A 14,997-nucleotide genomic window follows, 5' to 3' on the forward strand; every position below is an offset into this window, starting at 1 on the left:
TGTCATGATGCTCGGCCTGTTGTTCTTCCGATGTATGTTCATCATCTTGTATACTTGTATCATTACTATATTGACTTATTGATACAATGTTGCGGGTGAATAGGTGGGATGGGAGCGGCTAGTTTTAGGAGAGCTTTGTTGTTTGTTTTGTCCTCGATTATGTATGAATGTACCGGTACTTTAATTGTCTTGTATTTGCTGTATGTTGCTGGACCCCCTCGAAAACGAGATGATACATCTCAAGGGGATATCCTTTTCTCAATAAAGGTTCATATATATATATATGTTTGGTGACCAATGTTGTCCATGTTTGACATGGTCATTTACCATGTAAGGTGAACAGATAAGGGACAACTTCAGATATTTACATAGGCTACCCTACCATATCTTGTATATCTTATTGTTGATCTATGTGTTGCTCTTGTTTTATTTAATTTTATTTATTGTACAGCACCTTTGTTTTGAAAGGCGCTTTATAAATACAATTTACCATACCTATATCTATACAGGAATAGACAGCCAGACTAAGGTCAGATTCTCACCTAATACTTCGGTAGACTCAGATCCGTATGGGCGGGGAAATTGGGATTCTTGCATATTTAATTGGCTGCGGTTTGCCTTCACACTGTCATTCGCAGCAATTGGAAACGCAGCAGGGGGGACCTTTATCAATGTGTTCCATTCATAAACTATAGCCTACACAGTGAAATCTATGGTGATAAAATTACACTCATAACGTGCATGTGTCGTGCCGTCTGGGACCCCCCCTCTCTCTCTATACGCACGCAGCCGCCACACACTGTTCTTTTGGGCATGCAGCACAGCGCTGCATGAGCGCACTGATATAACTCCCCAGTCCCACACAGTGACAGCACTCCATGTTTACGGCACGCACAGACAGACAGACAGACAGAATATTATGTAGGCTATAATACACTGCAGTGTTTTTATGTGTTTTCTTAAGCAATTGATTAATGTACACGTCCTCATTTCGATCAGGGCTTCAGTCTCCTTATTCGACCACGTCTATCCACAGTAACGAGACATCTTTGCGCTGCGTAAAATATGCCTTCTCTGTCTCCAACTGTGTTCAGCTCCTCACCCGCCACATTATGTTTGCTTCATTTCCTTTATTTACTGCGGATTGCATTCACACCTGCACCGAATCGTAGTCAAGTGCGATTCGATTCGAAGCGAAGCGAAACCCACGTTTTTGGGCGGAGTAAAATGCGGTTATTTGCTGCGCATTAGGATTCGAATGAGCCTTCACACCTGCCAAACGAAGCGCACTTTCTGACAATGCGCAGCAGGATTCGTTTTAATCGCAGCAAAGCTCTCTGGTATGAATGTGACCTAATATCACACGGTCAGCATTTTGTTTTACCAACGGCTAATTCGCGTCTGGCTTATTAGCCAGGCTAGACATAAGAATCCTTGACTTTGTTTATGGATCTTAGATGAATTTATCAGGTCGAACTTCTTCCACTGCGGACACACAACTGTTAATTAAATATTGGAGGAATTGCATAGTTAGCTGTTAAAACATTAATTTGCTGAGCCAATCAATCTCCAGGAACGATACAGGTTTGTTTAGCTTGTGCTTATTGGTCAGCTGCCATATAACCCCGAGTAAAGATATTTCAGATGATTAATCGACAGAAGATTTTCACACTCTCCTTAGTCCTTACCCATGAGAAATATAGGCTGGTTATGTGATAACATTTAGTCTACAAATATTATTTTGTAAATTGGCAGATCATAACCGGGTCCATGCTACTGATGTGCTCCATGCTGTCTGGTACCTGACCACTCGACCGATCCCTGGGTTCCAGCAGATCCACAATGAACATGTGACGGGAAGTGACACAGGTAATCTGAACTCGGATACATGTAAACTAATTTATACGTTTATCAATGTTTGCTGTTAATCATCACATGTCGGAATGATATGTTTTATTGTAGGCCAACGCAGAAGTTCCAACCACCATGGCTTCCCACCACACTTTCCCGATGATATATTTTGCCTAAGATAATATCCACATATAGCACATGTTTCATGATTTACTGACCATTGATTGTTCTATTAACATCACAAAACATACACATAGGATGTGAATGGTCATAATCCAATTATTTCATTACATTGTAGTGACTCATGTCTCGAGTGGATTCGGTGAGGGAAGAGTCCCTTGGTCCCTTGGTCAGATTTGATTGACAGAGACGAGACTGAGTAAATAAAAATGTGGACGCGAGACCGGACTCGAGACCGAGACCGGACTCGAGTACTACATCACTACTGTCTGATGGCTAAACATGCCTAAACTGGTATGGTCCTTTACACCAGTGTTGCCAACTGTGCTTGAGTCAGATCATGTAATTCCAAATAAATGGCTGCTACATGAGGCTCTGTAGTTAAGAGTTCTGCATACAGGGAAGCAATACAGTATAACAAAATATGGGGGGAGTAAATGCATGTTATTCAATATGTAATGATACTTATTATAGAGTACTAGTAGTAGTACTAACTCTACTCAGGAACAATGCAAGTTGGAAATGCATGCCCCATCCATTTATGCAATACCCACTGAAAATGTAGGTGTGAAAGCTGTGTAGTGAGTAGTATTTGTTATTGTCATAACCTTTTTTTAAATATTATATAATATATTATTAAACCCCCTTTTCTCCCCAATTTAGTTGTTATGCCAATTCATTACTCCCCACACACATTTCGGTGTCAGTGTGTTGTCACTGCTGTATCCTGCCAAGTTACTCACCTGCCAGTGAGGAGCCTCCACCAGGAGGATGTTGGGCCGGAGGAGTAGGATGAAGGCTCTACTACTTGTAGTGGTAATAAGACAACTCACCCCTTTTCCATATTTTCCTCCCTGAATTTTCCCCAGTGAGGGGTGGGAGAGGCTGGATGGCAGACGGCTGGATTTTAACTATAAACTTTCATGACAGCAGTATAAATATAATTTATGAAAAGCTACTACAGTGAAGTCTGTTCACAGAAGTTGTTGTAGGCTATGTGGGGATTATCTGACGAGGTACCATTTGAGTGGGCAAAACCTTGTACTAAATAATACTAAATTGTTTATAGGGTCAATATAAGTAAAATAATATAGCCTTTCCACAGGAGTATCTTTTTATATATTTCCAAAAAGAATACAAACAGCCAATAGCATATTACAAAGTTATCCCCCTCACTGGGGAAAATTCTGGGAGGGAAAACGGGCACGCACCGGGGTGAGTTGTCCAGTATTCCTTGTAGCCTTGGTCCTACTCCTCTGGCCCAACACTCCCTGCTGACAGGTGCCGCTCCAGACAAATATCACCCTCCCCGCCCGGCTTCACACAGACACCCGACAAAGCCGGATGCACCACAGTGGATTGGAACCTCAGTGGTGGTGGGCAGGGACTTTACCACTGCGCCTCCCGAGCTCACCTTTTTGTGTGAAATGATAATATACCGTATATCATATTGTATATAGTATTTGGTACAGTGTATTCCTGTTTTTTTTGTTTGTTTTTTCTGCACACACAAAACAACCCTGGAAAAATAAATAAATAAATGTAATCTGTCATTTTCCAACCCACAAAATCAGAAACAAAATAACAGCTTTTATTTTTATTTTTTTTCATCCCACGATTTTGCAACCCATTTTTTTCACCCAGTGTCATTTATGTATTGTAATCCTGGGTGCTACACTTCCTCTGCCAACCTGGTGGGGGGGGGGGGGGGGGGGGGGCAGCGGACTGGCCTCATGCTTTCTTCTATGCATGAGGAGTCCAAGTTGCTTCTTTTCACCTGACAGAGGAGACAGGAGAGTTTCCACGTCTGGACGTAATGCGAGGAACACGTTATTCCGACCAGTTCCTTTCCCATCCATCAGGCCAGGGGGAGATAGATTAGAGCCCAGGATTACTGAATGTTTTTTGTGAGGGTACCTACCCTAGGGGACACGGGGAGAACATGCAAACTCCACACAGAAAGGCCCTTTCGCCAACCCCACCTAGAACGCTATTTCTGTGCTCGGACCCAGGGACACAGCCAGGGAGACAGGGACACAGCCAGGGACCCAGCCAGGAACACACATTGCTGTCTATTGGAGTGGTTAGCACCACTCAATGAGGAGCTGGGGAGATCTCTATCTACAATCTCTCATCTCTCTGTTTTTGTTTAATTTCTTATGCAGTGGATCACTAATTTGATTTTCTCTTTTCCTGACCAGGGTGAAGTTTGCAAGGGAAGGCTTGGCCTGTCACTTTTTCAAATTTTCCAGTTACTGACCCGAAGCCTGTGTGTTGTGTTTTGTGCCAGATTCAGATAGTGGAATCTCTCCAGGCAGGATATCCTATGCCTCCTCCAAGAGCTCCTCTATTTCGGATGACAGCTATGGCTGCCTGGCCTGGAACGTCCCTGCCCTGGAGCTTATGGCCCTCTATGTAGCAGCAGCAATGCACGACTATGACCACCCTGGTCGCACAAACGCCTTTCTTGTAGCCACTAATGCACCTCAGGTAACATACAAGATACTGCACGTTGCTGTAGATTTCTATGACCAGTCGGGAACCCGTTTTGGTGTTTTAACTAAGCATTATGTTATACCTTAGCTATTGAAAAATAGCAGATCTACAAGCTCATAACGGTGGTGCGCTACGAGCTTATAGGTCTGCTATTCTTTTTTAATTCGTGAAAATGTGGCACAAATCTTTTAATATATATTCTTTCAGAAGACTTTTTATTTATTTCGATGTCAGGCCTAAATGGGTTAAGCCCTATTTATGCTTTGTCATACGATGGTGTAGAGCGATTAAAAAATAAAATTCCACTCCCACAAATTGTGCACACCTATTACACTCCAGAGATAATGTGTAAATAATTTGCAGTGGATTTGGTAAGAAATGTACAACATCTGTACTCTATGTTTCTGCAACATACTGTACAGTTTAAGATTTGCCAAAAAGTCATGCTTTAGGCGCTGCGTTGAGTAAAAGTCCCTCAACAGGTGATTAACATTTGGGCTTAATTGAATATTTGTTGCGTTGTGTATGCTGCGTTTCATAACATGAGTCAAGAAATCATTTGTGCCAATGTTTTCGTCCTAATCCCCGGAGGGAAAGATTTATATTCTTTGACTTACTGTACATGTCTTCTCTGTTGGGTGGAAACATCATAATATGAGGAATCCTGAAAAGTTACAGTTTTGGATATAATAACATCCAAAACGGTTACTTTTCAGGATTCAAATTCAAAAGTTGCAAGATATCAGATCTGCAAGCTCGAAATGCAGCACTTTTGATGCTTTTGTGTGACGCTGTAGTATGATCAAGTAGGGCATTCATTTACAAATAACTAAAATTTGAATATGGAGTAAGGAGATTTCTACCCGACAGCAACGATATGAAAGCGAGATATGGATAGTTTGAGCCTTTTTATTCAGGTGCTAGTATAAATAATAGTAATGACTGGCGTTTCGATCTTGCGATCTTCTTCAGAGTCATGACTCATGAGTCATGACTTATTCCAGCCACAGTAAATATAGAATAACTCTTTCTTTAGACCTTGTTTGAAAATTGGTCTCTGACTGTGTAAAACAAGTAAAACAAAGGTGAAAGGTTAACTGTATGCCCCTGTTTAAATATTGTATTTTCACAACACATCCAGTGATAGTACCGACCCTGTCTGGGTTGTGTAAAACTCCCAGGAAAAAAGGTTACATGAAGGTAGAGGGAACCCTGAACTTATCGATTGTCGATGATGTTGACAAGAGTTATGTCTGGGAAACGGATCTCTGCATCTATTCTTTTAACTTTTAATTGAAAAGTATTACAAGAGCTTGTGACTACAATAACAACTACATTGGATCCATTGTAAAACAGATTGTTTTTTCCTTTTCTTTACTGAAAAGTCATGGTTTTGCACATAAAGGTTTCCACCTGACAGTTGATATACTTATATGGTATTTGTACAATTTGTACAGTTTGCACGTATGTGTATAATGTGTTTATGTTCTATATCGCAATTTATTACACCTCTGCAAGAAGCACATTCTCAAAGCAGAGCAGTCACTGTATTTGCGGAGGCTAACATAGAAAGCCTCACTGTGTGTCCTGTGTCTCTAGGCGGTGCTGTACAATGACCGCTCATAGAAAGCCTCACTGTGTGTCTTGTGTCTCTAGGCGGTGCTGTACAACGACCGCTCATAGAAAGCCTCACTGTGTGTCTTGTGTCTCTAGGCGGTGCTGTACAATGACCGCTCATAGAAAGCCTCACTGTGTGTCTTGTGTCTCTAGGCGGTGCTGTACAATGACCGCTCGGTGCTGGAGAACCACCATGCCGCGTCTGCGTGGAGCCTCTTCTTGTCCCGGCCCGAATTCAACTTCCTGGTCAACCTGGACCATGTGGAGTTCAAGCGTTTTCGATTCCTGGTCATCGAGGCCATACTGGCCACCGATCTCAAGAAGCACTTTGACTTCCTGGCTGAGTTCAATGCCAAGGTCTGTGACCATAATATAATGAAACAAATCCATTGATGAGATCTCAAATGATAATTTTGGCACTAAATATATGTGTTGATTGAGTGAAGCCTGATTTATACTAAGACACTATGAGGGTGTCTCACCGAAAATAGCCATCTACAAGCTTGTGCTTGCGATTATACAGTGCATCCGAAAAGTATTCACACCCCTTCACTTTTACCACATTTTGTTTTGTTACAGCCTCATTTCAAAATGGATTCAATTCGTTTTTTTTCCTCATCAATCTACACACAATACCGTGTGTAGAATAAAACGTTTTTTCAAATATTTTGTTAATTTATTAAAAATAAGAAACTGGAAAAACACATGTACATAAGTATTCACACTCTTGACTTAGTACTAAGTTGAGGCACCTTAGGCAGCAATTACAGCCTTAAGACTTTTTGGGAATGATCCTACAAGCTTGGCACACTTGAATTTGGGGTATTTTCCCCCTTTTTCTCTGCAGATCCACTCAAGCTCTGTCAGGTTAGACGGGGAGCGTCGCTGCACAGCTATTTTCAGGTCCTTCCGGAAATGCTCAATGGGGTTCAAGTCTGTGCTTTGGCTGCGCCACTCAATAACTTTCATAGAGTTGTCCTTAAACCAATCCTTCGTTATCTTAGCTGTGTGCTTGGGGTCGTTGTCCTGTTGGAAGGTGAATCGTTGACCAAGTCGGAGGTCCTGAGCACTCTGGAGCAGGTTTTCGCTTCGGTCTGGAGGAAACCAGGCACCGCTCATCACCTGGCAAATACCATCCCTACGGTGAAGCATGGTGGTGGCAGCATCATGCTGTGGGGATGTTTTTCAACGGCAGGAACTGGGAGACTTGTCAGGATAGAGGGAAAGATGAATGGAGCAGTGTACAGAGACATCCTGGATGAAAGCCTGCTCCAGAGTGCTCAGGACCTCCGACTTGGTCAACAATTCACCTTCCAACAGGACAACGACCCCAAGCACACAGCTAAGATAACGAAGGATTGGTTTAAGGACAACTCTATGAAAGTTATTGAGTGGCACAGCCAAAGCCCAGTGTTGAACCCCATTGAGCATTTCTAGAAGGACCTGAAAATAGCTGTGCAGCGATGCTCCCCGTCTAACCTGACAGAGCTTGAGTGGATCTGCAGAGAAGAAGGGGGAAAATACCCCAAATTCAAGTGTGCCAAGCTTGTAGGATCATTCCCAAAAAGTCTTAAGGCTGTAATTGCTGCCAAAGGTGCCTCAAGAGTGTGAATACTTATGTACATACGTTTTTCCAGTTTCTTATTTTTAATAAATTAACAAAATATTTGAAAACTTTTTTCACTTCATCATTATGAATTTAATCCATTTTGAAATGAGGCTGTAACAAAACAAAATGTGGTAAAAGTGAAGGGGTGTGAATACTTTCCGGATGCACTGTACATTGGCTATTTTTGGTGAGCAACACCGTCATGCGGCAGATTATAAATTAAGCATGACTTTAGATTCACATCAGCAACCAATAGAACTGATAATGTGCATTTTAGTCACAGTAGATTTAGTGTGTGATAAAGGTGGTCGAGACCATGGGTGATGGTAATCCGTTAACCCATTGTGACCAGACCATATTTGTCGTTTTAAACAGGTGAATGATGTAAACAGTCCAGGGATCGACTGGACTAATGAAAATGACAGGCTGTTGGTGTGCCAAGTCTGCATTAAGCTGGCAGACATCAACGGACCAGCCAAAGTGCGAGATCTGCACCTGAAGTGGACGGAGGGCATCGTCAATGAATTTTATGAGCAGGTACGACGTTCATGATCATCATTATCACAATAAATGATAAAAAGAGTCATCTCAGAGGAGGTGTTTGATTTATGTTTTACAACTGGGGGAAAATATATGGCACCTAGCCTAAAGCCTGACGGCAACAAAAAATAAATAAAATAAATAACTAAATAAATATATATATATATATATATATATATATATATATATACACATACACACACTGTGTATATATTATATATATATATACACACACACACACACACACACACTGTGTATATATACACACACACTGTGTGTATATATATATATACACTGTGTATACTGTATATATACACATACACACACAGACACACAGTATGGCTGGAATAACTCTTCTTTAATCGCGCTAATGTTTGCTGCGAGTTCAGGCTACAAAATACTTCCTCCAAAGATTTGTGTTGACTGTGAAAAGGAACATGTCTTCCATAATAAATATAAATATATATTCCATACATTTGTATCTGCCTTTGGTGAGATTAATTCAACATAGCAGATTTTCATTACAAGCTGCCATGCATTAGGTATTGGGTCATTATGCTTTGTTTTGATTTGTATTCCCAAAGAGCCTGAGTCACTGCACTAAGTGCTTACGTTAGTTATTGGAGATCAGCGTTCTGTCCTGAGTAATATCTCTGTGATGATCTATCATTTCACACAAATACTATATGAATACAATACATTAAGGGCTATATCTCGCACCACCCCTTAACCCTTATCCCTAAACTAATTTGCAATTTTTTACTATTTTAAAAAACAGTTCAAATAGCCGATCTACAAGCTCACAATGTCTCGATGTAGATCGGCTAGTTGAACTATTTTAAAATGTTTTTCAAAATAGTAAAAAATGGCAAATACGTGGGGGTGGCGCAAGATGGAGGCCCAAAATATACTATGTTATAAAGAAACATTGTTGGCAATTCCTGGGACACCTGGGACCGTTGCAGGTCTGTAACTCTGAGTGTACAAATTGGTTCCATTTGCACACTCTTGAGTTATGGAACCACTGGTGTCGAACAAATTAACTGTAACGTTGTGTACACACGGTTCTCCAGGGAGACGACGAAGCGAGCCTGGGATTACCCGTCAGCCCCTTCATGGACAGGGCGTCTCCGCAGCTGGCCAAGCTCCAGGAGTCCTTCATCACCCACATCGTGGGGCCGCTGTGTAACTCCTACGACGCGGCAGGTCTGCTGCCTGGGTACTGGATCAATGAGGAGGGGTCAGAGGAGGACGAGGAGGAGGCACCGGTGGACACAGAGACTGATGAGGATGAGCTGGAGGAAGAGCTGGCACCAAGTAAGAGATATTATTATTATTAGGGCTGCAAATATCTGTTCTGGTTCGTCAGTGTTTATTCCATCTGTGGACCCAGATGACGAAGGCAATGCAGTAGGCAACCACAAGGAGCAGGGAGCAGCTTGGATCAATGAATGGTTGGCGTCTGGCATTCATCACACCAAATCTCTGCTGCACATTCAGACAGAGAAGATTCCAAATGAAGATGTCTTTGTCCAACAAATGCCCTTTTACTTTTTTTTTACTGGTGAATAGAATAATCGAGAAGCGGTTATCAATTTATTATATTAATGTATTCTAGAATACTGGAACTCACTTCAGAGCATTTTTGGTCAGAGGCGATCATAAAACCTATAGGGCGACCCTGAAGTGTGTATCGCTGAGCCATGTGGTCCTTGCCTGATGACCTTACTGTCCTTGACCTTTGACCACCAATGTGCAGATTATGTCAGATACTATAGAGACTAAAATCTGTGAAGTTTCATGGCCCTGTCTTTTGATGAAATCGGGCATTTCATACACAGTGACATACTGTACACACTTGCAGACACCAACGTATTACAATAGCTCAATGGTCTCAGAACATGGTTATTGTAATGATCAATCAATTGTATTTCGTCAACAAATGTTGTTCTTATTTATCACAATGAAAACAAAATTTCTTCAAGGTTTTAAAGAAGAAAATACCATAATATTTTTTACACATTTATTTTTATATTAAAGGTATATTCAGTGATTTCACTTAATTCAAATATCACTTATTTTTTTGTTTCGTTGTGATAATCCTCCCTACTATAGAGTGTGCTGACCATATAAGGAGTTCCTCCCTGTCCCCAGTTAACCCCTGGGGGTCAAAAAACCTTAGGTTTCGTTTTTGACTCTCTACCCTGATTGGACGAAAGGCTGGGTCCCACAGCCAAAAACGAAACCTAAGGTTTTTTGAGTGAAATCACTGAATATACCTTTAATGTTATATTATCAACCAAATCTTTGTGTTTTGGTCCCACAGCCAAAAACGAAACCTAAGGTTTTTTGAGTGAAATCACTGAATATTCCTTTAATGTTATATTATCAACCAAATCTTTGTGTTTTGCCAATTATTCAGGGAGCCCACTTGCAATATACTTATGGCACACCAGTAGGCCCCAGCCCACAGGTTGGGCATCGGCTGCAATAGAGGGTATGCGCGTGACATCATCATCAAACCCGGAAGTTATGCGGTAACGCCCACTGAGTGGCAAAAAACTACTCTCTGGCCTTGACAGCCCATACATCCAAACAGAAAAGTCCAATATGCTTGCATTAAACAACGTTAAACTCACTTTGCCACTCGATTTGCCACTCGGTTTGCCACTCACTTTATGCATGCGCATACCCTCTATAGTGAACGAGCCTTATTCTCTCTGTGTTGCTCCAGAACGGAGGAAGGGCCAGCGGCGGCTGTACTGCAACATCATGCAGCACCTGACTGACAACCACAAGGTGTGGAAGCACACCATCGAGGAGGAGGAGAAGAGCAAGGAGCAGCATCAAGTGGACAGCCCGCCAGCCAGCCTGCCCACCTCGCCATCCGATGACATCCAGGTCATCCAGGAAGAGGAAGAAGTTGAGGATCGCCAGTAGCAGCAGGACGACGCGACCACACGGGACAGAAGGAGAACCAGGAGGCCTGGGTAGAGGGAGGGGTAGGGGTTTGGGGGTGGAACCGCAACCACCCACACAGACAGACATGAGGATAGAGAAACACACGTGAACACAGAGAATTGATAAACACGCACATAACTTTCTAGCACGCACGCACGCACGCAGGCACACACACACACACAGACACGCACACACACACGCAAATACAATACACACATTTAGAAAATGTCACTGTGCTAACTAACACTCGGATGCTTACGCAGTCACATTATTTTTGAGAAAAAAAGAAAGAAGAAAAAAAAGGCCTTACTACTGTGAGCGGATCCTTTGCTGCAATGGTGGGAGCTCCACTCCTATGCACTTTCATCCCATGGAGAGTCCAGTGCACCCAGACAAAACAAAGCCCCCTCCCCCCCTCCCCCCCCCCCCCCCCCCCCCACACACACACACACACACACACACACCCACACACCCCCCACCACCACCAGGACTGAGGAGGCTGGTGCAGAGGAAGAGACGGACTCGCCCTCCTCTGTGATCTGGCTCTAATGCTGCCTTGAACGCAAAGCACTCAATGGCTTATTTACGCTTCAGCGTGTGACTGTGAGTGTCACAGTCGTACAGCGAAGTATGAATTAGGTACAAAACGGAAACAAAAAAAACAATTAAAAAATGATGAAAGCTGGATGGGAAGCAAATTAAACGAGCAACACCCGTAACCAAAGTGAACAGTTGAAACATGAAAAGACGATCAACGTCAGGTATATTCTAGACATATATATCAAATGTGCCTGTCTGAACCTTTACTGAGTCCATATAGGCCCAGAGCCTGGGCTTGAGTGTAGTTCTCTCCACTTGCTGGCGACACGAAACACTGTATCATTGACTCAGTCACAGAGACATTGTTGTAATGTTGACTGATTAATAGCATTATATCTGCATCATTTTTGATGCCTTTATTCATGTGTACCACCTGCCTTTTATGTTTGATTATTTTACTCTGTTTGCTTCTGTGTGTGTGTGTGTGTGTGTGTGTGTGTGTGTGTGTGTGTGTGTGTGTGTGTGTGTGTGTGTGTGTGTGTGTTTGCGCGCGTGCGCACACGAGTGAAGGGTTAAGGGAGTATACTGTATGTGCATATTGTTAGTATGTTACCTGTATGAATGTATATGCGTTTGTTTTTTCAGAAATGTTTTGTTTTTAATCAGTGAAATATCCTCTGGTGTTTAACATGTTGCATTCAGATCAGGAGTGCTGTTTCAATGAAGGGATTCCTCATTTTCATTTTGATTATAACTATTTTTTAAAGGTTACTCAGGATTCACGCAAAGACAAATAATTATTTTGCAAGAATTTATGTAATTATTGTTAAATACGCTTTTAAATCAAAGAAAAGTAAAAACTGGGTGACTGAAGTAGTTTTTAATCTTTGTACGAACAACTTGACTACGTAACAAATTGAAGCAATTGAATCGTCCTCTGTGCCAGAGAAAAGTCTTTGCAACTTTTTGCATCACCTTTTAACAACCTCACTGGAGAAATGCTTTTCTTGATTGTCACTAGGAAGAGTTTGCAGCAGGACAACATTATTGTAAAATGAAATTTCCGTGGTAGTTCATGTACCAGTATATTAGGAAAATGCTATTTTGTCTGCATTGTTTTTAAACCAACAGTACAGTACTACAACGAGACATCTTCATTTCAGTCAACTTGCAGACACTGAGGTTAAAGACAAATAGAACCTTTTCCCCCCTTTTTTCTTCCTTTTTTTGCCAAACCCATAACTAGGCCAGTGTGTAAAGAAGGGATCCAGGGTGTCACTTTCACTTCTGTTTTGTTGATATGTTTAAGATGTGCCATGAGGCAGGTTTAAAACTAATAGCTCTCTATTTTTATCTGTATGAACTCTAGGCATTCCACTATAAAATATTTTATGAAAGGGCAGGCAGCATTACCTGCCTAGTTCCTCTATCACCTTATTAAATAATTTTCTCTGGAGACGAAAGTTCCTAAGTAGGCAGTGTAAATCATAATAATGATATTTAAAGACAACAAAATAGATATACCTAGGTGTGCACATTTTAATACCAAACAAGTGTTTAGCCTCTGCACAAAAAGAATGTGCATATAAATATATAAATATATTATATTTTTTAATTAATCAACTGAATGCATCTGTTTTCTACACGCAGCTGACATATATTGTACATTGAGACCCTGTAATTACCGTTCTGTTTCCAGAGTTTTTATCTAATACTATTTACAGGTGTGGAACTGTGGGGTTTGGTGTTTTATTTTTATTTTTCATATGGGTTCAGCATCTCTATGTTCTGTATCATAACCACTCTATTCGTCTTTTTTTTTTCTTTTATCTCTATCGAGTCTACCCAACCAGTGCCAAACGCTTCCTCCTTAAGCCTGATTTGTACTTAATTGTGTGACGTTATCATATACGGTAGATGGCTGATCTACAAGCTTGCAGAGCGTCGCAGTGCAATGTGTTGTGAGTTTATAGATGGAAGTATAAATCAGACTTTAGTCTGTCGGCAGGTAACAGGCACGCTTGCCCCTTTTCCAACTCACCCCGCGAAAAGTGAAGAATGACCGCCCCGGAATTTCGAAAAGTGAAGACAGCTCGCCCCAAAGCCGTGGATAGCTCGCCCCCAAAGCGTGGATATCTCGCCCCACAACGTGGATATCTCGCCCCAAAGCATGGATATCTCGCTCCATGTTTATTTCATGTTTATTTTACCTTATTTCTCATATTGGAACAGAACCAGTTTGTTGTTGGTCAAATGATGCATGGGTAATGAATGGCTCCATCGTTCTGGAGAACATTTAGAACCGTTCTTCCCGGTCGGGGCGACCAACCTTCGTCGTTTGGGGCGAGTTGAAATTGGGGCGAGCAGTTTTGTCGGCAGTTGCACATCCCTAGGCATGTCAGACCAACCTGGGCTGTAATATGGCCCTTTTCAGAGAACATCTTGAGTCATAACCCCTTTGGCTCAAGTGACAAGGATGGAAAAGTTAACCCTAATTTGTTGTACCACAATGTATATTAAGTGACACCGTTGCACAACAAAGTGTAAATTGGGCTACAGAGTTGGACTCGGGTCAGAGTCATGTACATTCTGATGTCTCTGTTGTCGATGGGCTCATTGTTGACCCATGCTGGATGGTAAAGCCTTGACCCACCCTCACCCCTACATTTTCTGTCTCATTTTGATGTAAATCTTAGTTTGTTGGCTTGTCACTGTGCAGTCTCACAAAACACAGTGTACTCTGATGTATGTGTCATAAATACATCTATGAATGGCTGTTAACCCACATGTAGCATTAAGGTATGTACATTTGTCTAATGTAACCATTCACCCTCAACATTGTGGGGCAACTGATTTGTGTGTGTGTGTCAGTGTGTGTGTGTGTGTGTGTGTGTGTGTGTGTGTGTGTGTGTGTGTGTGTTATTTATAGCTGTCATAAAACACCATCCCTAAAGTATCAACCGTTTATCATTGGCTTTTATTGTCCATCTGTGTGCATGCATCCCTGTGTGTGCGTGTGAAGCTTAGAGAACACTGAAACAGACACTGCCTTAATTTTATTGTCCTTTTTACACAGATATATTTTAAGATCAAATGGGCTTGTAGCCAATAGCCTGTCATGAAGATTATGGTAGCTGTGTGGGCATTCAAGTCTACCCAGAATCCATATGTGTATGTTTATAATATACTGTACTAGTTATCTG

General features: G+C 41.8%; 1 protein-coding gene across 2 annotated transcripts in view; it reads left to right on the top strand.

The window, feature by feature from the left end:
- pde3b (phosphodiesterase 3B) overlaps nucleotides 1-11,712 on the top strand; it is a 76,473-nt gene extending 64,761 nt beyond the window's left edge. For both annotated transcript variants that reach the window (XM_083759781.1, XM_083759782.1), the window contains exons 11-16: nucleotides 1,756-1,869; nucleotides 4,322-4,521; nucleotides 6,298-6,501; nucleotides 8,129-8,290; nucleotides 9,367-9,610; nucleotides 11,028-11,712. In XM_083759781.1, coding sequence (XP_083615907.1) covers nucleotides 1,756-1,869; nucleotides 4,322-4,521; nucleotides 6,298-6,501; nucleotides 8,129-8,290; nucleotides 9,367-9,610; nucleotides 11,028-11,233 — 1,130 coding nt within the window. In that variant the 3' untranslated portion in view covers nucleotides 11,234-11,712. The remainder of the gene's footprint in view (nucleotides 1-1,755; nucleotides 1,870-4,321; nucleotides 4,522-6,297; nucleotides 6,502-8,128; nucleotides 8,291-9,366; nucleotides 9,611-11,027) is intronic.
- Nucleotides 11,713-14,997: the final 3,285 nt, after the last annotated feature.

Source organism: Protomyctophum parallelum (assembly GCF_964188405.1).
Source record: "Protomyctophum parallelum genome assembly, chromosome: 2".
Taxonomy (NCBI): domain Eukaryota; kingdom Metazoa; phylum Chordata; class Actinopteri; order Myctophiformes; family Myctophidae; genus Protomyctophum; species Protomyctophum parallelum.